Below are 27,733 nucleotides of genomic sequence, written 5' to 3' on the forward strand. Positions count from 1 at the left end.
ATTGTGTTTTAGCATCTCTATTTTTAATTTCTCAAGTGAAGCAGAGGTCCACCGGGATAGAAAGAACTGAGTTGTTCAGAGCTTTCTGAAGCTAGTGGAAGAACAGCTATCAAACGCTGTTCTCTGTCACACAGTAATAAAACAAGAAAGAAAACAGGCAGAAAACAGGCATGTGTTAGCAAGCTGGTGAGCTACAACAAACAAGTATCTGTTTTAATTTCCCTGGTTGTTTTTTGACCTCGTCTGTCAACAGTAAGTTTCTGCTGGATAATCGTTCTTTCAGCAGCAGAGATGGGAGATGACTGAACTGCTTTTCCGCAGGGCTTTTCTATATAACACCTCATTGGACTGTTTTCACTCCTGCTGTTTCTTCTGATAGTAATTTCTAACAGAGTCCTTAAGAAGACTTCAAAACCAAAAGGCAAAAAGGCTAGCTGTTGTGAGTCTCCTAGTGCTAGGGTAGTGGCTTTGAAACCAGGAGTTGCTGTGCAGAGCTGAGAAAATTAGCGCACTGAAATGAGAAATGGGATTTCTCTTTGCTGATTCTCTCTCCATCAGTGACCAGCATCTGGAAATCTTGTCTCTTGGCAATGAAGGATTAATCAAAGCTGCTGGATGTAGGCAGAATTTTCTGTCAGTCTCTTGGCAGTAGCAAAACTTTTCCAGCATAAAATGGTAATGGTACAAAATCCTGATGCCAAAGAGTTAATGAAAAGGGCATCAGACATGGAGGTAAACTTGAAAAATTCAGATCCCTGAAGTGCTGTTTGGAACTCTTTATAAAAATTGATGAGTTTTGGAGGATAGGGCGCTGCAGTGCTCATCAGGCTAAGCTTGATCAGCAGCAGGTTTTGAGGGGGCCTGCAAGAAAAGAACAGTTATTTTCAAGATTTAAATCTTATCCTTGGCTCCTGTGAGGTGCATGTGCCAGCGTGCCTCCATCAGCTGACACCTGAGAAGAATGCACATGAGACTGCTCACCCTGCCATAGCATTAATGCCATTTCTAAGCATGGACCTGGCTGCCCATCTCATGGCTTTGCATGATCCTTGTCGACTCTCTGTTTACTCTGTGCAGAAGTGTGGGACTGCTGGGAACACTGCAAAAGGGACTGTATTGTTGGGGCAACGGGAGGATTGCATCTACCAAACCTGTTTTTTTTTTTCATCTGTCCCATGCTTAAACCTTCCAACAGTTCACTTGCAAGAAACAGAAGAAAATGTCTCTATACTGATACTGACATAGGCTTTTAGAAGAGTGAAGGAACAGAGACTTTTACCTTCTCCCAGGACTGCAGTATCCAATATTTCTTTAATGCAAAGCTTGAAAAGTGAACAGGGGCCAGGACACACCATTCCCCACATCCTGGAGTATGCATTCCTTATGGAGAAAGGCTCCTTGTTTGCTGTCTCTCTTTCAGCCATATGCCCACAAGATAGCAGTGACAATACTGACTGGCACCATGCCTGAGCTCCCATATAGTACCTGGGAGATATAGCTTAGCCCTGTTTCACCGAGGGGTAAGTTCCCTCCAGTTTGACACAAGCCAATGCTGTGCAGATGGGCAGTTGCTGTAGAGAGGTTTAATGAACTGTAATTCTGTGTCGGAGTTTGCTTTGTATGCCCTTCTGGTGTCCATACCCTAAAACTCTGCTTCGGTTTTAGAAGCAAGTAACACAAGGTACAGACTGGGGCGGGAAGATTGTCTTTGCGTGCAGTCTGTTATTTAGGGAGTAATAACTGCAGTCTTCAGGGTGACCCCTTCACAACACCTACGAATAGTGTAATTGTAGAACTTGGGTAACATCATCAAACTGCTGCTAATATTATTTTTCCTTTCTCCTCTGTTCCTGATCGAAGGAATTGTGGAAATGTGTTTTGCTCCAGTTGCTGTAACCAGAAGGTGCCAGTTCCTAGTCAACAGCTCTTTGAACCCAGCAGAGTCTGCAAATCGTGCTACAGCAGCTTGCACCCGGGTAGTTCCAGCCTTGATCTTGAACTGGATAAACCCATCACTGCCACATCAAATTAAAGCTCCAGCCTAGAAGAAACGGGGGAACAGCTGTGTTGACTCTTCCCCGAACAGACACGCACAGTCTTGGTGGGAGGAGGCTGGGAGGACTGAAGAAGCCATGCACTTTGGAGTTTGGGGCATGGAACACTGCTCGGCAGGACAGAAGTCTAGGATGAACCACTGGATTGTGGAATTCTCCTTTTCCAGTTATTCCCCCCTTTCCTTTCTGTCCTATTTGTGTGCGTGCGTGCGTGTGGGTGAGTGTGTGTGTGATGCGTGCGTGTGTGTATATATATATAATAATATATATATATATTTGTTTGTTTGCTGGAAGATTGTGAAGTGGGAAGGGAGCTGGCACCAGAACCAGATTCCCGTACATCCCACTGTTGAACTGTGTTGCAGACAGACTATTTTATGGAGGAAAGGAGAAGAGGGGAATCAGTCCAGAGTCGGTGTGCAAAGTGTGAATATCTGTAGCATCAATGCTAGTGCTTTCAATCACTCCTGTTACTTCCAAACAAGAAACTGCTGTTTGGGAACCTGTTGCTGCTAGAAGAAATGGGAATCTCTTTCCCAAGAGAGCACTCTCCCTCTCTGTTCTTAGAGTGGGCTTAGTTATCCTCAACTGCGTGAAGGGGGAATCAATCACAGATTTCCATACTCAGCGGCTCTGTATTTGCCTATATAATCTATGTGTTTTATTGCCATTAGCCCTGTTAGCTGTGGCTCTGAGTGGAAACACCTGGACAACTTTGGCTAAGGAAAGCATGCGTTTGTTTGAGAGGTGAGAAGAAGGGGATCGAACAGGCTGCTGAGCTGAGGTTGGTTTTACACTGGCGCCTCTATCTGTAAATGCAATTCATTATTTAAAAACAAGTGGGAAAGTAGAAGACCTTAGACTTCTATCCTTGCCCCATCTGTCGGATGGTTTACTCAGAATGCAGAGCTACTTTTGGAGCGGTGCACTTGTCATGGTTCATACCGATGCTCATGCTATTGATTAGACTCGCACCTTAATGAGAATATCCAAAGCAACTAAACAACAGCTGTGCTGTGCTGGTATTTGAACCAGGCTCGGTCCATGAGAAGTGCACTGATGTTCGCGATACTCCTGGGATGTTTCCTCCTTTTTCAGGCTATATTCAGTGTACTCCAGATAGGAAAATCCTGCCTGAGGATTAGAGATCTAAAATAAATCATGGATTCCTCTTCTTCCTTCTGTCCCTATCTGAGTCAGCTTATAAAGTCACCTCATTAAAGTGTAAACGTCTTGAATATATGTTTCTAAATGAGAGCGTTAGGTACTCATCCCCTTTTCCTTTCAGTAGAACCTGTTTAGTGCAATCTGACAAGGAAGAAATGTGTATGATAATATCCTGCTTCGCAGTTTATTGCTGAGACAAAGTTATGACCTCTCTTGTGATATTTTCAAGAACAAAGAATCCTGCTGGAGTATTTGAAAGTTTTAAATAGAAAAGTTCAAACAAAAATCTAACAAGTATTGGGAAAGGAGTGCTTTCCTTCAGTGCAACGTCAGAATTATATAATCCAAAGTGAGTATCATACAGAGGAAATCATCTTAGAACATTTGTTTGATCGGATGGGGAAAGAAGTGTCCAGGTAATTTTATTTTTGATGTTTAAACTTCCCACGCCCTTTGAAAGGATCATTACACTGCTGCAGTGTAAGCTGAAGATTTACAAGACAAAAATGAATGTCCAGGAAGCTGGTTTAGCATAGTGGCCTGTGTCCTTATGGGCAGGGGATCTGGTAATAAAGCATCTTGGGATCTTCCCTGGTGCATGTTTTGAAACGTTTTCAAATCATCAGGAGGGAAAAGCAAAGAAGACAGGGTCTGCAGTTGGAGTTGTAGCTATAAAGTATTTGTTCCTAAAACAGTGCAGTAAATATCTGGAATAGAACTTTAGGCATTAATGTATCAGGTAAAACAGAGAAAGTTGGAACAGGAAAAGGAAAACATACAGCTCCTATCTCTCTGGCTTTTTCCATTGAGGTGGGTGATTAGAAGTTTGATTTTAGGAGACATGGCCTAGCTCTACACACTAACATTGTGTGGTTTTGTGGTGCAAATAGACAGTCAAAAATAAGTCTAAGATTCTGCAGTTCCTAATGACAGGTGCCAAGAGGGTATGATACGGGTTTTTGGGGTCTGTGATGTACAGTGTGAATAAATGCTTGCAGCTCTTAGTCTTTTTTTGATCAATGAAGCACTTTTTTATTAATATTATTTTTCTTTGTATGTAAAGGAGGAACCAGTATCTCTCCATAGCTGTATATATAACCCTTCTCTCCTAAAGAGAGTAAAGTGCTCCTATATTTTTCATTTTTGTCAAAGCAAGAAGTAAATACTTTAGAATTGTTAAATATATAAATAAAAGTGAATAAAGTTTAGAATTTTGCATGGGAGCATTTGCTAACACACTTTCTAATTTTTTATTTTTCTTTCCTGTCCTTGATAGGGGATATATTTGAGGTTCAGCAGAAACACCAGGGCCTTTGAAAAAGGAGGCTGCAGCAATCCTCCTGTTGCTTTCTTTTCCACTGTGTGTCTTTGCAAGGAACAACCAACTGTTGCTCCTAAACTTAGAAGAAAAAATACTAAGCTTGGTTTCCCTGGTGCAACAATCCCAGGGAGAGGGGAAAAAGACACAAACCGCAACACCATCAGGTACTGGCCTGTACAATCAGCACAGTTTTCTTTGAGGCTGGAGAACTGTATGAGAATCTAACCTTCCTTGGTACCTCGTTTTTCTTCTTCCCCTTAACTGACCATCATATTTCAAAGCTTGATCCAATGATGCTAGCCCAAATGCAGAAGTGGCCCAGGTCAGCAGGGACTTCACCCCTGCTTTCGGTGAAGTTTGGGAAAGGAAGCTCTACATTTCCCATCCTCTGCAGCAAGCAAGCACTGGCATTCACTGCAGTGACAGCGTGGTGGGAAGATTGGAGTGTAGTTCTCACTTGCACACTTTCTGCCTTATTCTCAATGCTGGATGGTGGAGCAGTGGCTCTTTGGGAACAAACCAAACTCACTCAGGTTTAATATCTTTTAATCTTTTCCCAGAAGGTGGAAAACTCAACTGCTGTTTGTCCTGCAAAAGTCTCCTGCACAAAGGTCCGATTATTCTCCTTTTCTTAGGACTGCTTGCTCATTTCAGCAGCCTACCGCATGCATGTCCATCACCTAAGCTCATCCTCCTTCAGTCGTTTCTTTTCTTGCATATTTTAAGTCAAGAGAAAGGATTTGTCCTGAATTCTCTGGGGGACTAAAGAGCTCCTTGAGCATCTCTGAATTAGTTTAGGACAGGCCTGTTCTGATCACAAGATGTGGTGCACAGTTGCTTTATAATCTTAAGGTATTTATTTAATCAAATAATACTGCAGGTTTTGGACAGAGCAGTGATCACAGCTGGTAGTAGTATTTACAGCTTCAAGAATAAAATAAAAAGCATATATAATGTTGTGCGCTGTTAAGAATGTGCAAAGGAACAGCAGGTTTTCAATTATACATCAGAATCTGATTTTATATAGCTCCTTTCATACCTGAGTTACTTCTAAGTGCTTTTTCAGTAACTCATTACTCTGTAGTGCAGCGGCTATAGACTTTATGTGCACACCATTACTCACAGCCCTGGACATTTGCACTTAATTCTTGGCTATTCTCTGTTTGGAAACCACTGAGTGAAACCCTAGGGTTCTCTCATGCTGTTGTCAGAAGGAGTTAGAGAACTTTTTAATTTCCACGGAGTGTAAAGCCGTGATTGTGCAGGTCTTCAAGCCAAAAGCATCGCCCTTCTGATGGTCCAGCAGTTTTGCTAGAGGAGCACACAACTGATGATACTGTGTAGAAATTCACTTCCCAGCGATCAGCTTTTCCTAATGAACATCCTTTCCTCTTTGCTCTTCAGCAGCATTAAAGTCCGAAAGGACAGGAGTGCTGTTACCATAATATGCAGCTTTTGTGCTGTCTTACATACTGTGATTTTCTTAAAATGATCTCCTTATGCAAAGGCAATTTGTACAGCTTATCATCAGGAGTCTCAGAAACATTATTAGTGGCTGAGGGAAAAAGACAATCTTTGAGAACCGAAAGCCCCTCTCGTCCTCAGGTAGGACAACAGCAACCCCAACCACTCCTTACTGGTGGAACTGGCCCATTACTGCCCTATATTGGAACAGGAATCACTAAGAAGCAGCAATGTTGTAGGACTGGGCACCAGTTAGCAAGGTTCTTCATCTGGTGGTGAAGCGGAAGAAGGTGTCAAGAACCACTTGGCTGAGCGGGAAGGACTGTCCCAATGAGGCAGAGTCCAAGTTGGGAGAGATTTTGAACTACCATTCTGAATTATGTTATGAGGCTGCAAAGGGCGACAACCATGTGCAAAAAAGCTGAGCTGATGCAGAGGTCGTTTAATGGCAATGGGGCATGCAGGTGCTTTATGGTTATTCTGTACTTGCCCCTCTAGTAGATCCTGAATTATTCCCAGATATCAATCCAAGGGATTGAGAGAATTTAGCAGTGTCCAGAGTCAGGTAAAAATCAGTGTTATTCTAGGCTGTTCTGGAAGGAGATGCAGAAAAGCAGATAGCAACACTGCTAAATGAAGGCCGGTTCTCTGACATTCGTTCACATGCAGGATCTGGATCAGGGGCTGTGTAGCCTTCAGAGTTGTCCTCAGTTCGAGTCCATTGCTTGGCATCACTCAGAAACTGTTTAGTGATTACCTGGAATTACCTTTTCTGAGTAAAAAGCAAAAGCAGCAATTTAGACTCTTTTTGGAGTGAAGTAAGGAAGGAATGTGAGTGAATGCAGCTTTTGTTCATACAGCGCTCGCAGAATGGTGTATTTATAGCTGTGCTGCTAGGAATTATGTTTGCTCCTGGTTGGGTTTTTTTTTTTTTTTTCTTTAAAGGACAGACTGGTGAGTCTTCAGTGGGGCGTTCAGTATCTTTACAGACATATATACTGCTGAAGGAGCACATCAGGTCTGCTGAGGCAGCCAAAATCTAGTCCAGGGAGCATGAAATTTCTGGTTTGCACTTTTTTAAGAATTCAGCTCAGTTCTTTGTCAAAGTGGGAGTCCACCAGCATGAGAACAAGGAAATAGAAGCAGAAATGTAAGATTTGAATACAGCCACATCTGTACAAACGTTGTCTGTCTTACTGTCCGTATACTATAGAGACATCCCGTTTCCCGGGCAGAGGAATAATAAACTTCCAACCCTTCATTTTACACTCATAATACAGGCATTGGAGCTCGGAGTGTTGCATTTCGCGATTTAAGATTACCATACTCTTCGGACTTTCAAATTTTTTAAATGCTGCTAAAGTTTTATCTTACTATTTAACAAATATGTTTTTTAAACCAATTTCCCATAGTTATGTTATTAAATGATTTTTATCTTGCAGTGGCAACCAGTGATGCATTTGATTGATTGTACATTTTTTTTTGGTGGAATTTGTATTAAAATGACATCTGAAGTCTTGATTAATTACTTAAGAACATTAAATGTTTTAAAACACGCAAACCTATGAGAGCAGAGAGCTGTTTAGCAGCAGTATAAAGTGTTAGACCCTAGTGCTTCTTTGTTTGTAACAGCATTTATTCTGCTGTAGCCTCAGAGTGAATATTTAGATCTTAATAAATTTGTCATTTTCCTACACAGTGACAATTTTACAGTCCCTTGTGTTTTGTGTATCGGTACATTTGCAGGCCTCCCAGTTTGTGGGGTTTATTTTTAGGCAAATCATAGCTGGTATATTAGGAAAAAGTAATTCCAGTGTTCAAAAAAGGTGTGTAAAACTTAAGAGGTGCTGTGAAAGCCCAAACTGACAGCACACGTGGAAGTTATCACTCTTGCCAAAGCCTAATACCTAGCAAGAACGGAGGCTCCAGATGGTCTATGGCCAGCTCTGCAAGCAATTTCAAATGCTGGCTAAATACGGATGACTTTCATTTTCTGTTGTATTCATCACACACTGTTAGACCCTTCTACCCTTCCCACATGCATCTCTGCTGATGGATTTTGCTAACTTCGTCATCTAGGTTAGAGCCACAAGGTTCTCACTTTCCCATTCTTAGCCTGGTTTGTGAACTGCAACTTCCCTGTTCCTTCTCCCCCGCTTTACTAATTTTTAACAGCATGATGGGTTTCTACGTTTTGACACCTCTAAGACCGTTTTCTTTGACAGCAACCAAATACAGCAACACAAGCCACTTTTTCAAAAGCCAGTATTATTTATTCACCCAAAAGCACATACAGCAAATGCAGAGAAATGCAGTAATGAAAAGCCCATTAATGCTGGGTCTTGCTAAAGCTGTATTCTTTGTGCAATTTGAGGGAAGCTCCACTTGGTTCAGGCACTGTGACCCCCTGAGCTGGGACAGACAGAGCCCACCAAGCATTCACTTGCTGCTCTCCAGGCACTGCTTTTTGCTCAGAGACAGTGTTCTTGATCAGTTGGGTTCTCCTGGAGCCCTGGGCTTTAGCCTCAGCAAAATGTTGGATAACTTGTGTTCAGAAAACGGCTCCTTTCTTGTCTCTTCCCGTTCTTTATTCTGTTGCTGGAAGCCCTTTGCAGTATTATATTCCAACTGTCTTTCTTCTGTTGTTGTTTTTCTTCTGCTATTGGCAACTTTCTAATTAAACTTTTTCTCATCAGGATAATATCAAGCAGGTAGATTGAAGTGCTGAATGTGGAGAGAGGCACGCAATCAATATCTAGGTGTTTGCTTTGATGGAGGATTACTGGATTTCAATCTAAAACTTATGTTAGTAGAATTTATGTCAGTATGAATTCCTGTATCATTAGGATACACAAATAGAAAATTAATAAGCCATCTGGAGGGCAAAAGTTATTTTCCTTTAATTATCGTACCAGCGTGTACAGTTCTGATGCAGTTTGTGTGATGTAATTGAAATTACTTCCTCCCCCAACCTTTTCCAGAGCAGCTTCATACAGTAGAGTTGATGTTGATGCCGACCATGTATGAAGATGTAAATACCAAATTATTGTATCCTGTATTTTAAATGCAGTAGGCTTAGAATGTTTTTGTTACCCATCTCAACTGACTACGGAGCTGAGTCAGCAGCTTTCAGAGCGATGAGGCACCTAACAATAGGCATTAGGAGGTAAAGCCTCTGCTTCAGCTTATTTTAAAGCATAGCAAAGTTTGTGTGGGATAAGGTAGAAAGTAAAAGGAAAAATCAAAAGCACAGCTAGACTAAGCAGTGCCCAATAAGCTTGCTTAACGATAGCCTTAGCTAGGTAAGATTAAGAAAATGGAAAATTTTGGTTACAAAGCTTCTGTTTCACCCAACAAGTTGCCAAGATCAGTCCCTGAGTTTGGGGGTCCTGAACCAAGTGCAGCGGTTCCCACAAAGGTTGTCCATATAAATGGCACGTACCAACTACCCAGCTTGTGACCAGATTCTCACAGCCACAGTGGTTAGTCAAGGCTGCCCTGGCAGAAGAAATGACCCCTGGCAGCTGCCAGGGTGAAAAAGCGTGTAGGAGCAGCACTCGAAAGCAAGAAGGTGAACATGACAAAATTATACTTTTCTGTATTTAAAGAGCCTCAGATAAATTTCAATTTGATTTTGGTTGCTTTTCCTGAAAATGAACACCAGTGAGCACTTGAAGAGCTGCTTCTTCAAGTCATTATCTGCATTTGATCACTCAGTCTTTGCCTAAAACTTGGTAAGAATATTTCAGTGTCTCAGGCTGAATCTCAGTGGCTATGTCTGCATGAGCAAGTAATTCAGCTCAAAAGCGGTGGATTTCAGACTGAAGCAGTTGATGTAGTTGGTGGTTTACTTCTGAATGGTTTGCTCTGGCTCCTGGATCAAGCATACCCACCATACTTGTAATTTGAAGGTGTTCTGAAGTGTCAATTTTTGGATTGTAACCTGTTTCCATTCGGGGCTGGAGTGCGCTTGGTGCATAGCCATAGCAGAGCTTTCGGTTTTGTTTTCTCCAGAAGGACTACAGTTTGCATGCAGCAAAACCCCTCTGCGAACTGAACCAATGTGTGGCAAGTGGGGATGCGGGGTTAATTTCAAAGCTGCACTACTGCACCAAAACATTCATGCAGACACAGCCACCGCTGCCCTGAAGAGGGAACTATCTCTCTTTATTCCACATAATCCTAAATCATCAGTTCACCACAATCATTAAGGCTTGCGTTGAATGCAGCACTATAACATACGCTTTCCATTTGCAAAGGCTTGAACGGATTTTCCCAGGCACCTCTGCCGGGTCACAGCTTGCTGTGCGAGACAGGGCTCCCGTCGTACACCAGGCAGCTGTCCATGAAAGCTTCCTCAGCATCATAGCTGCCATTTTTTAATTCTATGGCTACAGGACACAGTTCTTGGTTGCACCACCTGAACAGAGAACGCAAACATATTTGTCCAAGTCCCACAATACAGACAATGCCGGTTTCAACTTGAGTTCTTTCCAGTTGAGATCTTTCTCATTGCTGCCAGAACAAAGATTCCCCATGGCAAGGAAAAGTAACAAAGTTGCTACTAACCAACTCAGACGGCTGTTTGTCTCCATCAAAGCTGATACTGAAGCCTGGGGTCTCACCCAGGCAGATGGTTGGATCTCTCAGCGAGGCAGAGCAAAGAAAGCCTGCTGCACCGCACAGGCAATTGTCTAAAATGGTTAGGGCTAGAGGAGATTTCTGCTTACCTTCGAGCAGCGGAGACATCCATAGAGGAGGAATCAGGCCGAGCTGCATGTTCAATTAAAAGAGCTCCTGTGAAAGAATGTAAAATATCAGTATTGCCAGACTGCAGCCAAAACAGCAAAGGGTAATGACAAGTGGTTGGTTGTTACTTCTCAGCAGTATTTGTCAGGCTGAGCTTCAGTTTAAAAGGGGGGACTGAGCTTTCGTTAAAACTCTGTTGTTCACCCCAGAATGTGTGAAACCAGGACACTCTAGGACTAATTACAAGTCCTCTCCTGGTCTGAAATCGATCATTCTGGCTTTTCCCACTACCTGCATAGATCCTTGCTAGGGAGTAGGAGAAGTCTCTTGCTGCTAGCTCCATGGTCACTGCCCCTTTGGAGCCGGCTCTTTGAATGAGCTGCACAAGACTGCTGATGGCATCCTGCATTAGCTTCACAGCAGGTTCCAGTTTTTCAATGCTAGAAGCCAACTCCAGTTTTCTCTGCAAAGAAAACAACCAAGGCAAAAATTATTGAATATTTACCTTCTGCACAGAAATGCGGCTGATGAAATCCTAAGCACACCCAGCAAGATCCTAATGGAAATGTTTAAATCAAGGTAGCTCTAACTCGCACTGCCATAGGTGGAGTAGCTTGAGCACCACTCAGCAGCACGAAAGAGGACGGTGCCAAAAGGAAACTCGCAACCTTGCCTGAAGAATGGTGAATGCCTGTAAGCCAGACCCAGTGTGTGGCCGTTACCGTGCTGCCTTTCCAACTGCGCTCGGGGGCCAGATCCTATCTGTAACATCCTCTAAATGAATATCCGGCTCAGGTTTTAATTATATGTGACCTCCCCTATTTTTATATTTTCACTTCCACCAAGTTCTTAGAGCCGTGTTCGGAAAGGAAAATTCAGGTTTAAAAGAGCTTTTCTCCGCAAGCTGTGTCTGTGGGGAAGGCCGCATTTGACCAGACTGGCTCTTTTCATTTGATCAGACCCTTTCTTTTCTCCTGCTAGAGGCAAGGCAGGAACTTGACTGTGCTTAAAAGCGTGTACATGCACACGCACACGCACACACACGCAGCTGCGCTACACTGCTGTTTAGCTAGTTTATCTAGTGTCTCAAATTTCTTAGGAAAGCACAAGTCAAGGAAAATGTGAAGGAAAGCCTGCCAAGAGACTCAAAATAGTTGCCCTTTAATGATACAGCGTGGCTACAGCTGCGTGGACGCGACGGCTGAGGTTAGCCTTTCAGCTGCATTTGCCCGCTAGCAGTATTATGCCCTCTCACGAGGGATCACACACGACTGGTGTGCCGCCCTGCCCGGAGCGACCCTGCAGCATTGCGCGTGCTGAGCAGCGATGGCATGCCTGCTTCTCTTGGAGCTGGAAAGCTTCTGGGCTTGGGGGTAAGCTTGGTCTCACTGAGGTCAGATACACTTTGACAGGAGAGATCAGTGGGTTGACAGGATTTGCTGCTGCTCCTGCTGCTGCGAAACAGCCAGCTCTCACCAGAGCAGCAGCCACCAGCCTCCAGAGCCCGAGTCCTCCCTCTGCAGCAGTCGCAGCGACCAGGCTGCCCAGGGCTCTGGGGCAGCAAGTTAGGCCACGACTGTTTGCCCGCCTCAGCGCTCGGCTGCCCTGGCACCCCTCAACGTTGCTGGCAGGCAGAATTGGCCCTGGCTTCATCCATGGTCTCAGCCCAGGAGCTTAATGCGCTGCGCTGCCATCTTCAAAATTCAAATTGGTCTCTCTGCAGTACACAGTAAGACTAAAGGATTACCTTGGACAGAAACGGAAAAACTGAGCTGTTACATATTTAAGTAGCACGTGGTAGGAAGTGCTTTTTGTTAATTAGTCTCATTTGCAGGTTATTTATGAAGCTAAAGCCTAGAAGTATCTGCTGCACAGAACTCGTTTTTGATTTTTTTGAGGCTTTCAATACTTAAGTGATCATGCAATTCCTCTTGCTAGCACAAGAAAATACAGCTTATTTGCACAGTAGGAGTCAGACTGCAAAAGCTGAACCCAGTTTTGTTTTCTGTAATATTTCTATGCATGACACCTCTTTCCTAACCATTGCCCTGTATTTTCTGACTAATAATACAAGAAAAACACAATCCTCAATGGATGCTATTCTGCGCTCTAGGCAAAGCAGTAAATAAATACCCACAGCATATGCTGTATGAATACAAAAACATCGTCATTAAAGCGGTTAGGTCTAGTGCCAAGATAAAGTCCAAAGAACTCTCCAAACCCACAGAATGCTAATAAGATGTTTTAAAAGTAGCTTGGAGCTTGTTGCCAGCAAAGATCAAAGACCCTAAAGGCATAAACATATTCCCAGCAGGCTGGGTGGGAGCCAGCATCAGACAGGCCCTGCAAAGCACAGGGACTACATATGTGCCTCTATCAGCACCCTGGAGCTAACGGTTGGGGCACAAACTGCTACGTCTTACACTGCTTTGTTTTTTCCAGGTTTAAAGACCTGGCCCATGTAGATCAAGCAGTATAAAGCATGGTTTTAATCTGAAACAAAAATGACTATATTCTCTTTCCAATAATTTACGCTTTTTCAACACTACACTCATTCTTTTCCTAACCAAAAACACTCAATCTTCTGAAAGATCAAGCTGTTTTTTTCCACATCCTTCATTGCAAATAGAGAGAGGGGAAGCATTTGAGAATAAGAGGCTAGACAGCTGCTTCAGGGATGATGTTCAAGGCAGAAGCAACTCCTGTTTTTCTCTCCTGCATGTTGATCTGCTCCAATTCCTGCCTCCTGAGGGGAGGCAAACGCATACAGCATCAACATGCTCGTTGCATACTTCTTTTCTGGCTGTCATCAGAGAGCAAAAGAGCTTTAGAGTGTCAATATTTCTGATTCCTTCAGGTTATCACAGGAATATTTAAGCTGTCACTCATTTGTTTGCTCTCACAAGTTGACTACCAAGCAAGACATGATGGATTTTACTTACAACACAATAAAATACAAATTTTACTTACAAACAATAATCATGACTATTTAAAAATACAGCAACAGGGAGAACATCCAAAACGAACTTGAAGCACAAGCCTCACATCAATATTTCAAGGTAATCTCACTTTAACAACCTAGATTTGTTTCCTGCTCTGTTAAAGCTGTGGTTATATTCTGAAAATGACCTAAAAACAGTATTATGTGGCTTGGATTCTATAGCCAATTTACAGATAGGGTTTTCAGCCCTACGCAGTCATTGCTGATGCATAAGACAGTTGATTCTGGAAGATGTTTGCAAGACCGGCATTCAGAAAGACAACTGTATTTGTGATGTGATCAAATTTAATCTGAAATCACTAAAATGCAATAAACAGAGAATTCCCAGGTGCTATTTTAGAGTCACTTTTCAGATCATAATTGAATTTTAAAGTACACTCATTGCTCTGGCTCAAAATTCCATCTAATAAAATTTTAGCATAGCGTGAAATTACTGCCCCCATGCAGCATCCATCTGAAACTCGCAGCATGGTTGATGGGAATCCAGGACTGTCTCTCACCCTTCCTGTTCTTGCCATGAGTTCTTGTGAGTCGTTGCAGACTAATTACCTCTGGATGGGATGGTTTATCTTCCTTGCAACAAACCTGCCTATGTATCACGAACCATAAAAATTCAGCTTCTCCTAACCACACTGTGCAAAGGACAAAGAAGTTCTCTGTATTTTCTTTTTTCTGAAGATAACTACGTCACTGGATTACTGTTCATAGATCACAAAACCAAGTGGATGCAGCACCATCAGCCCTCTGTTATCCCACAGTCAATAGAGCCAAATGACACGAGATAAAAGCAGAAATTGGTAGCAGTGGGGTAGGGGGAGGAAATTACCCTAAGATATGATTTTTGGAGAATGAGGTGGTAGTCTAATGCGTCTTTCTCCAAAGAAACCTCTCTCATTGGCTACAAATCCTACAAACAGATCTTTGATGGACATTTGATAAAAAGAACTGTACCAGTTTTCTGAGAAGCAYTAATAAAAAGGAAAGGGATTGTAATAATAAAAAATCCTTTATGAAAGACTAAATGATTTCCTCACTAGATGGGTATAGTAAAGATGTTTCAAAAAGAGCCAGACTCCCAGAAGCCAAGAGAATTTGGACAACTGGAGCTCAGAAAAGGATTGTGTATCATCTGTAAGTGAAATCCTGACTCTGGTGTAGAAACTCAGCATGTTCCTGCCCAGTGCTGCAGAGGCACTCTCAACTCTCACCAGTGTCTAACCCTGAGAAAAGTGGTGTTGGCTCAGTAGCGCCAAGGATACGCTGCTGCACGCCCTGGTATTGTAAGCAGAAATACCTCCCAGTCTGCCTTTCCTGTGCCTGGCTGCTGAAGGAATAAGGGAAAAGGCTTCTGCTATGTCCAGGTTAAACTTGCCAAGTAAATCTGTTATATCCAGAATCACGTGTCTCAGCACAGCCCTCCCCGCTCAGCTAATTCCGGTCGCTCAGTTGCCAAAATCAGTGGAAATGAGGCAGTCTAAGCACGACATTAACAGAAAACACCATGACACTTGCTGGAATTCAGGCAACTTTAAAATCAATGCTTGCTTCTTCACCCTGCAGCCTCATGTACAGCTTGATTTATGGGAGAGCAAGAGTCATTATGAGCTTACTAATTAATAAGTCTATACTTGGTGTTAGAGCAGCTCTGAATCGCGTTGCTGAATTCTTTATCGTTTCTCCAATTATCCAGTTGTTAAGAATCTGAAGGGGCCCTCTGAGCTACGCCAATAAGGTACTCCTAGGACTGAAGTACGGCACCTTTGTGGGGTATTTACTTGGTTTAAATTAGCGTAAATGAGAAAGCCTGTGGATGCCAGCTCCTTTCCAAGTTATTTTTAGAGCCTACCACCCCCTCCTTTCCTGCCCCACTCCATTACCTTCAGTGTCAGAGTAAACTACTTTTTATCAACAGCTGGACCAGTTGGCTTTTTAATTAGCAGGTATGCTCATTAGCTTATGAGTGGATCTGGCTTTTTTTGTCGGTTAGACAAATTGTGTCATGTATTTTTCCTTTAACAAAAGTTGTACGAGAGGATGGTAAGACGACACTCATCTCTGAAAGTAAGAGAGATGGTCTGTATAGAATAAAGTTCAGTTGTGGATTTGAAACACAAGAGAAACTGCCAATTGCAGCCACTTGCGAGAAGAAGTCGGGTTCTTGCTAGCGTGTTCTTGAAAGATGTGATGGATGGATAAGATCTACTGGATGTACCAGAGTCCACAATAAGAATTTTGTATTTTGTTGTACCACGCACTACTAGCATGCTTTGTACCTGCTCCTGCATTCACCCTTAGCAAAGTCTCCTTTCTTTCCCTGAGAAGTCTGGCTTGCAACAGCTCAAACACAATTGTGCCGAAACAGCCCTCCCTCCTACTGTGCTATCGTCTTTGCTATCTCTGCATATGCCATCATCTTCAAGCAGCAAGTTGTCAGTGCTGAAGGGAGTGAGGTGACCCAGACCTTTCATTTCTCTCGTTGTTTGGATGAAAAAAATGAAGGCGAAGCAGAGGGTAATCGAGCACTCCAGAGGCCCAGAACTTCCTTGCTTTACCTGCACCAATGTAATCTGAGTTGCTATATCTGGATTAACTAACCCCCAAAGGAGGCACTGAGAGACTACCCTCTGAGATGCTGCTCATGCCTTTCAGATTGGTTCCATTAAGGAATGTATCAAGACAGCTGATGCACATCTACCTTCCTGAAATTCTGAGCTCCTTTGACTATTAACTCTTCGTGACTGTCATCTGAGCACCTTTAAAAGAGCAGCCTGTAGGTGAAGACAGAGAAGTACATATCTAAAAAAGCATCAATGGAATTCCTTGGCTCCTTCCATCTTTTCAGTGGGAATAAACACAGCCAGTCATCATGCAGGGGTAGCCCTAGCAAATGCTTGTAATATTCAGCAGTCTTGGGGGAGGTCATCAATTTTTAACGGCCTTAACAAGATTCATGGAGAGACAATGTTTTTCCAGTTAAGAAACACCACCACTAAATTATTCTGGATTTAGGAGGATAGCTCCTTTCACATCAAACATATACTTGTATTGGTACCTGTCATGAAGAACTCTGACAATGCAAAACTCTTCACTGTTGAGATGAAAGTATCCACATTTTTTGCAGCACACAAGGATCCCAAAACAAATACAGCCTACATTCTGCTTTTGTAAGTGCTATTTAAAGAGCAGAATTGTGAAACACCTTCTGCACACTTGTCTAAAACTTTGAATTTGATCATAGTCTCTTCTGGTCTCAGCTGGGAGCATTAATCCCAAATGACACTCTCTCACAGAGGACAAATCAGGCTGACTGGTGCTACTGATGTGGGCTCACCTGCACCGTGGAGGAGAACACAGCCAACGCCTGTCCTTGACTCTTGGTGAGGGATCGCAGGACATCAAGTGACAGAATATTTGTTGTTCCCTCCCATATGGACAGCACCTGTGGGGTAGAAGAGACTGTGGAAAGAGTGTGAAGGAGCCTCTTGGAGTGACTACAATAAAAGGGGAAAGAGAGACAACAAAGATATGGGGCAGAGTTAAGGGATATCGAGGAAATCTCTAGAGATTTCCTGCCTCACCACAAATGGAAAGGAACATTACTGATCAGTGTTAGGGGCCCAGCTACATTGCTGAGCTAAGAAACAATCCCTTGTGACTGGAACAAGTCATGTCCCCTCCCCTCCAGTGCTGCTGTAACCCCCTTTGAATGGGGTGATGATTGGGCTGAGCAGGAGGGCAACTGGGAAAGAGCTGCCCCAGCTGGAGTGAGTCTGTGGAGGACTGTGTCTTTCTTTGAGCATGTAGCAAGCAGCTCTGGAGGGGATTATGTGATACACAAAGGCTTCCAAGTAAGGAGCTTTCTCTGCTTCTCCTGCTGTTTTCTTACCAGAGTATCGCGGACTATGACTGGCAGGCCTGTATCCTCCATGTAACCCTGCCCTCCAAAACACTCCATGGCCTCAACAACAACAGCAGAAGCCTGCAAAATGCAGAGAGATAATATGTTCCACATTGCACAAGAGGAGAAAGTGGCCAGAAACATCTAATATCACATGGCAGTTCCTGCTGGGATGGGACCAACTGGATCCCATTGATTGCTGAGGCAGGTTGGTCATTAAATGAGGAGAGGAGCATCCTGGGGAATGAAGACTGAGCAACACTGGGAGAGGACCTGCACGAGCAGTTGGATCTTGAGAGAAGATCCAAGGAGATTCTGTCAGTACAGTCCTCTCTAGGTAAGGAAAAACCTGGGGTGTGCATGGAAGTAAATGTCTATTCTATATTCCAGGAGAGTTTTTACATTTTACTTGCTACCCTTCATGTTGCTCATGTTAATCACACTTCTTTCCAGCTCTGAAGTTAGTAATGTGCCACACAGACCCACTCCAGGCTGATTAAGCTGGTTGTTCCTTACCTGCTTCCCAGTGTAAAGTTTGGCTACCGGTATCAGCAGTCTCAAGAGAAGTTGGTCTTGCTCATTTGCCAGGTTGGTTTCTACAAGTCCAAGCAGTCTAACTATCTCCATAAGCAGAAGAAATGCCCCTCGGGTCTGCACCTGCAGGCAGAGAAGTGGGGTCCTTCACTGGCAAGGACCTTTGACTCGGACTGATTCCAGCCTGATCTGCTGATGAGCCATGACACTATCTGGAAGGGATGCACAACACTGAGATCTGGGCAAAGGGCCAGCTCTCCTGTACAGACCCACAACTTCAGAGAAAAAGACTGCCCAGCAGCCAAGGCACAAAGCATGAAATACTAAAGGCAGTCTGGAGCTGCCTCTCTTGGTCACTGCAGTCCAGTATCAGGAAAGGGACAATACCACTTCATTAGGCCTATTAGGAGCTAGGAGCTAGCCTAGGAGCTAGCCTGGCTCCTATTAGGAGCAAGGATCAAAGCTCCCACCAGGCATCCAGGTCACAAATCCACATCCCTTCCAAGGATAAAGAACACGAGACCATGCATGTCAGCCTCTGAGTACCAGGATCTGTAACGTCTTTTGCAGATTCCTTGCTGAGCAACTTGCTTCCCTGGCAAGTTGGGCTTTGGGAAGTTTTGGGATGTTGAGATATTTGGGTGACACCACTTCCCCCCAACCCTGCAAAAGGATTTTTAAATGCTGGTTTAAATATTTGCACAGACCTATTGCAGCCCAAGGACAAGTGTTGGCATTACACTGCTTAAACCAAGAAGTAGCGCCTGGATGGGGAGAGGAGCAGAACTGTGTGCCTCCCCTTTGAAGATTTGTTAGGGGTGGGAAGCCACCTGTGTCCTATGGTGTGCTACAGCTCAGTGTTGATGCAAAGCAGTGAGATGTTCTGCAGTGAGCTAAGGCCCAGACATGAAATTCCTCTTGGAGCCAGAGTGCCAATTCATACCTCTCTGTCTTTCATGGTCTTACATTCACACCTAGAGGCTGTACTCAGGCTCAGTGTCTTGTGGCACTGAGCACTGTGCAGGCACACAGTGAACATGAACTGCTCTCAAAGGCTAGTTAGGCTGTGTGTTTTGACCCCTTAGGAATTCTTCAAGCCTGTTGCGAATAGTGAATAGCCCATCTGCAGGTGCATGGGCTACCAGGCAAGTTGGATGAGTCTTAGTAAACAGTCTGTTAACTCCAACTTAGGAGACTGTACTGTAATGTTTGGACTCAGATGCTACTGACCAACTTCAGAGGTCGTGGCATAGTAGGCACATGCATGAACTTTGGCAATCGTCTCAGAATAGTTCCCAGGTAATTGTTATTTAAGATAATCTGACGTCCAGCAGAGAAGCTAGGTCAATTGTCAGATCAAATCCCACTTGAATATGTCAACCCCTTGTTGCATACATCTCACTGTGGCAGGACACAGCTACATCTGACTGTTGCACACAGAGGCAGGTTGGCTGCGCTCATTAGCAGCTACGAATCTCTGCTCTCTTTCCTCACCAACAGATCCAGCTGAGCTCCAAGAAGCCTTACCTCCATCCGGGCTATCGTCTGCATGTGGAGGGGATGGTCCTTGAGGAGTTTCCCAAAGGCAACCCGCTTAAGGGCATACTCCCTGCTCAGACTGATCATCCTAGAGAGAATATAGCCAGGGAAAGGAGTTAGACCAGCAACCTTCCTACTTCATTTCTGAACTTTCCCTTCCAGCCATTCCCATTGGAAGAACCCTGCTCAGTTGTAGCATGCCAGCCTAGATCACCCACAAGCCAACTCTCTCCAGCACTGCTGGATCCCAGACCTGTGCCCACAAAGGCATAACATGTCAATCAGTTGCAGTGCTAAGCCTTGCAAAGTCCCCTTGTCCTGATAAGCTACTCCTTCAGCCCCAGGGGAGCCATGCTGCCTTCACCTTCTCATGGAAGCTACTGCACCAATGACATTGTGGATCCGAGTTATGTTCAGCATGCTGGAGATGGAGGCCACTCCACGACCCTCTGCAGCGATCTGAAAGCATCAAGGAACAAAGGCTGATCTAAACCTCCTTTTGCATGGCCTTGGAAGCTAAAGTACATCTGTCTTGGTGAGAGATGCGTCAATAGGCAGATAGATAGAGGCTGCCCACTCTGTCTTTGTCTGTCCTCAGGCACCAGAAAGATGTGCTTGCTTTAAAATATGGCCATCTCATTTTATCCAAGTCCTTGGCATGACCAGACAGGTGTCTTTGGAGACAATATCAGCATGATCAGTTCTGGTCCTGGGCTGCTTGCTCCCACCTGCACACTACACAGAACTGTCCCTCGGCTGGGTCCAACTGGATTAGGGAAATAACCAGCCTAAAATGACTTTTTCTTTTTTTTGTTTTCCCTCCCCCGGGATTACTTTAAATACAGATCAGTTTCCTGAGCTCTTCACAGGTCTGTCCTACACACAGCTCTGTTGGGGCAGGGTTCTGTGGAATGAACAACCAGTCACAGAAGTGGAGGAGAGGAACTTCCTCAATTGCCAAAATCCCCATGGGTTGTCTGCCATGCCAAGCAAGCCCAGCCCCAAGAAGGTGAATCTTACATACTAGCTCTGCTTTAGCTCCATCTAGCCATAGCTCTGCTGTTGCCATCTGGCGTGTACCCAACTTGTCCTTCAGTCTTTGCACTTTGACGTTGTTCAGCTTCCCCTCCTCATCTCGAACCTTCAGGAAGAACAGGGACAGACCTCCAGAACCCTGGGGCGATTAAAAAGTCATGCAAAGAAGATTTTATTATGATGAAAAAAGGAAGTAAAAAAGTACCCCTGCTCCTTCACAGTTTTCCACTATGAAACAGACCTGTTTTACATGTCCTTGAGCATCTGCTATCCTCGCCAGGGTCAATGTCACATCAGAATCAGCAGCTGATGTAAACCATTTAAAGCCATAGAGATGATATACACCATCTGGCTGCTTTCTGGCCACTGTCTCTGTGCCATTAGCTGTGAGAAAGGAGCAAGAGATCTTGGCTTTATAGGAACTTTTGCATCAATCAGTGCTGATTTTCAGCTTAAGCAGAAGCTCTTTTAAAATCACCTCTTGCTATCAAGACGAAATATGGATTAGCTGCTAATCTCTTTCACTGACTCTGGATAAAAGATGCAGTCAGGGTTAAGTACTAGAAAGAAAATGTGCTCTGTTGAGTCTGAGCCTTTCCAGCAATTGTTCCAGGCTAACAGCTGATAATGGCAGCACTTTGTAGGCAAAATGCACAGTGGTTAATAATCCAGCTCCTCCATTTTTTAGGGGCTACCATGGCCAAGAACAACAAAGGGTCCTATGGAATCGAGTCCTGCAATGATGCTCACCCCTCTAGCTTTCATTCCACAGTTGACCCTTTCACTTCTCCCACCAGGAAACCAACTGCTGTTTTATCAGATGTAGCTGACTCCCTTTGCACGCTTCTGTCTCTGCAATGGAGTTCTGAGATTTCCTGGTCTATTCTGCTATTACTATCACTTGCCAACGAACAAAAGTTGAAGGCCAAGAATGTGTCCTCAGTTCCACCCGGGATGGGCCTGAATGTCTCGCTCAAGGGTTAGATCTAGAGCTAGACATCTGTGGGTTATCTGTGCAAGGACAACAGCTCTGTATCTGCATGTGTGTGTGTATTGCATGCATCGGTGGACAGAATGAGTTGGGTCTTTTGTTGGTAAAAGGTAGAGCTATCTAGAAGATTTACATGACTTCTGTTGAGGTATCCTAAATCAGCTACCTGGCTTTGAAAGCTCCCCCCACCTTTCATTTTGTCAGTTCTCGCTAACACAGCCAGCTGCCACTGCAGTTGTTTCCCGCCTAGGAACCCTTACCAACATCAGAGCCTCCCCTGCGCTCTGTCATCCACTGGCCAGAGGTCCAGAACTTCTTGGGGTCACGGGATGTCAGATGGTCAAAAGCATTTTTCAGAGATCCAGGGATACCTAGTGACTGTTTTTGGGGAGGGAAAACAAACCAAGAAGAAGGATCCTAATGCAGTAGATGTATCTTGCACAGACCAAAATTACAACAGTTCCCTTAACTTACAATAGCGTATCCTACAAGCATCCCTGCAAGGCTCAGAATGGACAATATTATTGTATTCAGTGCTGTAAGTAAATGTAAAAGCAAGCCTGGGCACAAAGACTTTGTAACTAAAGGAGAAACTCAGCGGGTGGGAGATGGAGCTGAGTCACAGAGCAAGGAAGGGACATGCCCAGAGCCAGGTGGCAAATCAGCTCTCCTGGAGCCTTGGCCAAGTGTCCTGGGCTCTAACCAGCGCTGCCAGGGCCTGGGCCGTGCCCTGAGAGACCAGCGGAGCTTGTACCTCAATGACTTTGGCTGCTCCATCCGTCATGGCCAGAGGACAGCTGAAACCTCCAGAGGAGTTTGAAAATAAGTACAGTTTGATAGCCTGATGCACACGGCTAGGAATAAAAAAACATTGAAAACAGAGAAGTTTTGCAGCAGTTCAACAGCGGAGGGATAAAACATCCTGACTAGGGAGAGAGCAAAAGGATACAGGCAACACGGGTGAGAATCAGGCCACTCATTTCTGAGAGGGCAGAAACTTTCAACCAGGAAGAAATGGAACAGAAGAGCTTCTCAGTCCCAGAGGGACTGCCAGTGCAGGGGCTGGATGAAAGGCATTGCTTGCCAGCTGGTGCACATTAAGTGCAGTTCATAAGAACAGTAAATCTGGGGCTATCCCTGAAGGCTGGAATACAATGAAATTGCAAGTAAAAGCCCAGACCTGTGGTTGTGTTATGATGAATGCATGCAAAGCTGGAATGGTGCAAGGAAGTGCCAGGCCCCAGAATCATGAAAGTGACATCAAAGAATGTGACTGTCAACTGTAGGCCATTAGGTACGGCTAATCATTGCTGATGTGGAACATTACAGTGGACAGAGACACTGCTGTTCAATACAGAAGTAGGTGTGCCTTTATCCATGCATCATCTGTTACCCATTATACAACAAGGAGTCCAATCCTACCAGATGCTGAATATACCCTGCTAAGAACAACCAGCAAGGGATATTCAGCAAGTCACTTGCCTTCACCAAGTCACTCCCATTTCCCCCCCAGTTACCTCCAGTTGGAGTATCTTCTCTCATAAGCCTCAGCAATTAGCCCCTCTTCTGCTGCAATTTCTTTCATCCTCCTCCAGGCCGGGCAGGTGATAATATGATCCAGCCGCTGCCCCCAGGCATCATACTGCCGAAATACAGGAGGATTCAACTCGCATTCCCATGCTAGAGGTTTGATCTCGGTTAGCAGACGGTTTCCAAATTTTTCCAGGTCCCGACTCACCTCCTCCTGTACCTGCGAAGCAACAAGAGCCCATCAGCACATCCCTGGAAGGCAAGGAGCCTGCAGTCTTATTTGGAAAGGCAAAAGACCGAACACAGTTGTTTTGAGGTGCTAATGATCTGCCACCTGGCCCTTCTGTGGTTCTGTAATGAGCAGGACAGCAGCTTGTCTCTTAGCCTCTGCTGGGACCGCTGTGCTCAGCTGTCACTTTTTTTTTTCAGAGTCCCTTTTCTGAAAAGGCAGCATCTCTGGATTTTACAAAAGACAGAAGAGCTTTTGTATGAGGGCTGAGAATCACACAGATACTCATGAACAGGGGGGTTGACTAGACAATCTCCAGAGGCCCCTTCCAGCCTCAGCAATTCTGTGATTTACTGCTGGATACAAATTCTGGGGGGAAAAGCTGCCAAAAATGGAAAGCCCTCGTCTACATAGGAAAACTTCCACTGGGCCCAGTAGTTACCTGCTTATTAGATTAGAAAAGGAGGGATGGCTCAACCATTTGAGTTTCAGCCTGGCTGCTGGGGTGTCTAGATTCAAGTTTCCACTCTGCAGCCAGCTTCCTGAATGTCTCTAGATAAGAACTCATTTGCCTTTGTTTTAGCCAGGGTTGGCTGACTGGGACAGAGCAGTCTGTCCATAGCTAATGGAGAGAACGGGGCACCTGCAGAGAGTGATTCATTCTGACTTAAATCCCTGCTTTAGGGTGAGAGGAACTGCCCTCTACAGGTACCTGCTCCTCTTCACTGACTGTGGCCAGAGCCTAGAGAACTTGCCTGGACTTAAATAACCTGACTGACTGATGATTAAAATTAGGTCAGATGAATCCAACCTCTAGCATTGTTGGACCTTGTAAATACATTCAAGACTGTAATGAGGGTCACAGAAGTACCTGATCTAGATTAGCTTTCATCAGAGGAATACCTTTTGCTGTTCTCTATCCACACAAGAAAAGATCATTTCCTCCTAAGTATAACAACTGTGGAGGTGAACGTCCTAGTTGCTATACCCAAATAGCACAAATATAAAACACATTAATTTGCTGTTGATGAAATACAAATGCTGCTTTTTCCTTTCTCTGCTTCCCCCTGTATTGACTTTTCATTAAATTACATCCTGTATGATTGATTCCTTCATCACTCTGCCTCTCAAACTGTGAGGATCCAACACATATTGTCTGGTTAGTACTTCAGAAGTCTCAAACCTCAGGCCAACCAGTCTCCTTTCAGGTGAACAGTGAAATACTCAGCCCTAGAAAACACAACACAACCAAAAACATGCATGAGCTCCCTGTCAAACTGGTACAGCTCATACTGCACTCCTGTTGTTGCTCTAGCTGCAAATCAACTGGGATGCATATGCCTCCAATGCTTATCATATCCTGACTAAAATCTAAAGGCTGTTTTAGAGGCACAATCTAAGAGTCCAAGGTACACGGATTTCACTAATCCCTGAAGTACAAGAACCTTTGTACTGTTTAGCTGGTAGTTTTTGCTGGGTAGAAGAACATGAGTTTACCAAAGAGGTCTCCAAATGGTGCCAGGCTCCTAACTAGACAGTGCACGGAAACCATCAGCACACAACAGGGGATTCAAGCTACAACAGTCCCTTCACTCCCATACACATAGTGTCTAAGAAGACATTCTGCCTATCTGTGAGTTCCTGCCCTGATCGCACTTAGCCTTTTAATGCAGTGTGTTGCCCAGGTTAATGTGTTTATTTCCAAGGTCAGAGGACAAAATCAGAGCTCCTATATTTGGGACCGCTGAATGAAACACCCAGCAGCCCGGGCACTCCAGACAATGTGCAACAGGATCCTGAAGGGTCATCCGCAAACCATTAGGGTCAGGGCACAAGCCATTTACTAGCAGCATTTTCTGGGTGGTCTTGTTCACCCTAATGAGTGCTTTGATGTCCCAGGGATGAGTATATTGAAAATACATCAAGAGTGTAAACAGATGATCCCTTATATTAAAGAACATATTTATTAAGGGATCAAAGACCAACAGACAACTGTGCCCAGAAAGAGCAGACACTTTCTTCTATGTAATCTGGAGAACACCTTCAAAAAAATAGATCTTTTGCTCCATTCCAGGAAAATATTTTTGTTCACCACTGGACACAGGCAAACAGTACGATAGGAATCAGCCTCCAGTGAGGCGTCTGCTTCAGCGGGACACACAAAGCTTCACCTGTCGTTGAACGGGGGCGTTCGCATGGACCTCTCAGACTGCAGACAAGCCTGTGCTGCATGAGGCAGGAAGCAGAAACAAGGCTCTCCCTTTCAACGACGAGGCAACACCGCCCCGCTGGGACCAAACACAGAACTGTAAGGAAGATTTCGCTGATCTTCTGGTAGATTTTACAGCTTGTCTCTATGGGGAAGGAGTGGAGAGCAGCTCTCAGACCTGATGACAGACATCAGTGATCCTTTCATTTTTCAAGAGATTTGAATCACACTTCTTCCAAAGGTGCGGATTAGGGGGAAGATCTTCCTGGTTGCCCAAACGCATCCTCCTTTTTCCCATCTTCTGGCAAGAAGGCCACAGCAATGCTTAGGGAGGCCTCATGCCTGTCTTTAGTGATGGCTGTGAAAAATGCAAGCTCCCAAAGCTGCCATCACACTATTACTGCCACAAGACTGCAAGGCCTCACGCACCCAGAGACCAAGCAGTGGCAGGAAGATCATCACTCAGAGCCACGTTCTGCCTCCTTTACTCGCCCGGTGGCTTTACAGGTCACTGTATTGCTTCTGATGAAATAAATCACAGGGAGAGGTGAAACTCAGCTCTGGGAGATCTGGTCCTTGAAAAGCAAAAATTTATTGCAGTCCTTGGGGTGACTTCAACTACTCGATACAGCAGAGGACAGCAGGAAAAAGGAGCCCCCAACTGAACCTCACAGAAGGTGACTATGACTGATGTTGAGAACAAGCAAACGCCAAAATGCTCTTGAGTCTTAAGCTGAAAATGCCTCATTCTTTCTGAAAGAAACTTCCTTCAGAGCCCTTTTTCCCAGGGGGACGGAAGCGGAAGACCATAGCAGAGTTTAAAAGCATCCCCGCTTTAAAGTCCTTTCTCTGGAATTTCTTACTGTGGGTGACCAGATAACATATGCACTGACAATCCCCAAACAACACTCCTGTTGCAACACCCAAACCAGTCCCATGAGTCCACCAAGCCCTTTCTAATTCTGTTTAGGCCCTGGCAGGAGTTTTCACCTGGGCACGGATTCAAATAAATCAAATTTTAAAGAATGCTGATAATTTCTCCCCAGTGTAACGCTGAAAGAATAAAGGAGTTCAGAGATATGTTCTATTCATAGTCTTAAAAGGTGATCCCCAATGGAGCTTCACTAGCCAAGACTTTACTGTGCACACACACACAAACACAAACATACACGCCAGACCTTGGGAGGAAGGTGTGTTTTCAAGTAACTCCGAAGCAAAGCATCTTCCAAATACTGGTTCCCAACCTCGGGCTGCTCTTGAAAGAGGGTCTCAGTTTCTCTCGTTGCAAAGGGCATTTCCAGGCCTCCTGACACTTGCTTGTCCTGCACGGCAGCCTGTTGCCCCTGCCTCGCAGATGTGCTGAGCCCTTCACAGCTCCAGGTCTGGCACCTCTCCCAGACGGGAGGCAGAAAGCGACCCAACTGCCACGGCTTGCGAGCGGCGCTGGGCCTCCACTGGAAGAAGTGGCAGGCAAACATGATTCTGCAAAGAATTTCAGGGGGTTACGCTGGCTGCTTTCACCCTCAGACCGGCACCAATCCCCTTTTGTTTTACTGTTGTTATTCTTGAAAATCATTTATGTCTTTTCTCCTCCCTGTGGGAGGAGTTTGGAAGCAGCTGTTGGCAGCGAACTAGGGAAAAGGTCTTTGGCAAGAGATCAGAAACAGGCCTGGAAAAACACGCGTAGCAGGAACACGCTGCATCTTCCTGCTAGCCAGGCAAGTCCTGGAAGCCAGCCAGGCTTTCTGACTTTTCCAGAGCTGGGGTACCACGTCGGGGTGTACCCTCCGGGATCCCCACGGAATTGCTCGTGATGATGAATTTGCCAATTAATAAACCAGCAGGGATGAGAAAAATACATTTCCCCATCTGAACGAGGGCAAAATGCCTGGAAATGGGAAGACATGGTTTTGCTAGGATATTCTGTAATCTGCCTCACCAAAACCCTGCACCTAGCGCCGGGCGACACGCTGATGGTGAAAGCAGGTGCGATGTCCGCGTGCTGCGCGGCC

At 44.7% G+C, this 27,733-nt stretch overlaps 2 protein-coding genes across 20 annotated transcripts in view; one reads left to right on the forward strand and one right to left on the reverse strand.

The window, feature by feature from the left end:
- MTMR3 (myotubularin related protein 3) overlaps positions 1-7,711 on the forward strand; it is a 90,429-nt gene extending 82,718 nt beyond the window's left edge. For all 16 annotated transcript variants that reach the window (XM_026076537.1, XM_026076534.1, XM_026076539.1 and 13 more), the window contains one exon: positions 1,861-7,711. In XM_026076537.1, the coding sequence (XP_025932322.1) occupies positions 1,861-2,032 (172 nt within the window). In that variant the 3' untranslated portion in view covers positions 2,033-7,711. The remainder of the gene's footprint in view (positions 1-1,860) is intronic.
- A 546-nt stretch (positions 7,712-8,257) lies between these two features.
- Positions 8,258-27,185, reverse strand: LOC112971306 (acyl-CoA dehydrogenase family member 11-like). Of its 4 annotated transcripts, XR_003255298.1 has the most exons (15): positions 26,900-27,124; positions 23,271-23,503; positions 22,508-22,607; positions 22,014-22,131; positions 21,004-21,146; positions 20,752-20,901; positions 20,092-20,186; positions 19,716-19,815; positions 18,171-18,311; positions 17,643-17,735; positions 17,088-17,195; positions 11,047-11,218; positions 10,737-10,803; positions 10,249-10,426; positions 8,258-8,730 (listed from the first exon to the last, which is right to left on the reverse strand). XR_003255298.1 is itself a non-coding variant. In XM_026076595.1 (14 exons), the coding sequence occupies exons 1-14, from the start codon at positions 27,014-27,016 to the stop codon at positions 10,300-10,302; spliced, it is 1,764 nt and encodes a 587-aa protein (XP_025932380.1). In that variant the 5' UTR covers positions 27,017-27,185; the 3' UTR covers positions 8,258-10,299. The 4 variants fall into 4 exon arrangements, 3 of the variants coding, with proteins under 3 accessions (XP_025932380.1, XP_025932378.1, XP_025932379.1); XM_026076595.1 differs by having other exon boundaries at positions 8,258-10,426; positions 26,900-27,185; XM_026076593.1 differs by lacking the exon at positions 26,900-27,124 and adding an exon at positions 24,605-25,305 and having other exon boundaries at positions 8,258-10,426.
- Between the last annotated feature and the right edge of the window lie 548 nt (positions 27,186-27,733).

The sequence above is a fragment of the Apteryx rowi genome, unplaced genomic scaffold (genome assembly GCF_003343035.1).
Source record: "Apteryx rowi isolate R43461 unplaced genomic scaffold, aptRow1 scaffold_434, whole genome shotgun sequence".
NCBI lineage: Eukaryota > Metazoa > Chordata > Aves > Apterygiformes > Apterygidae > Apteryx > Apteryx rowi.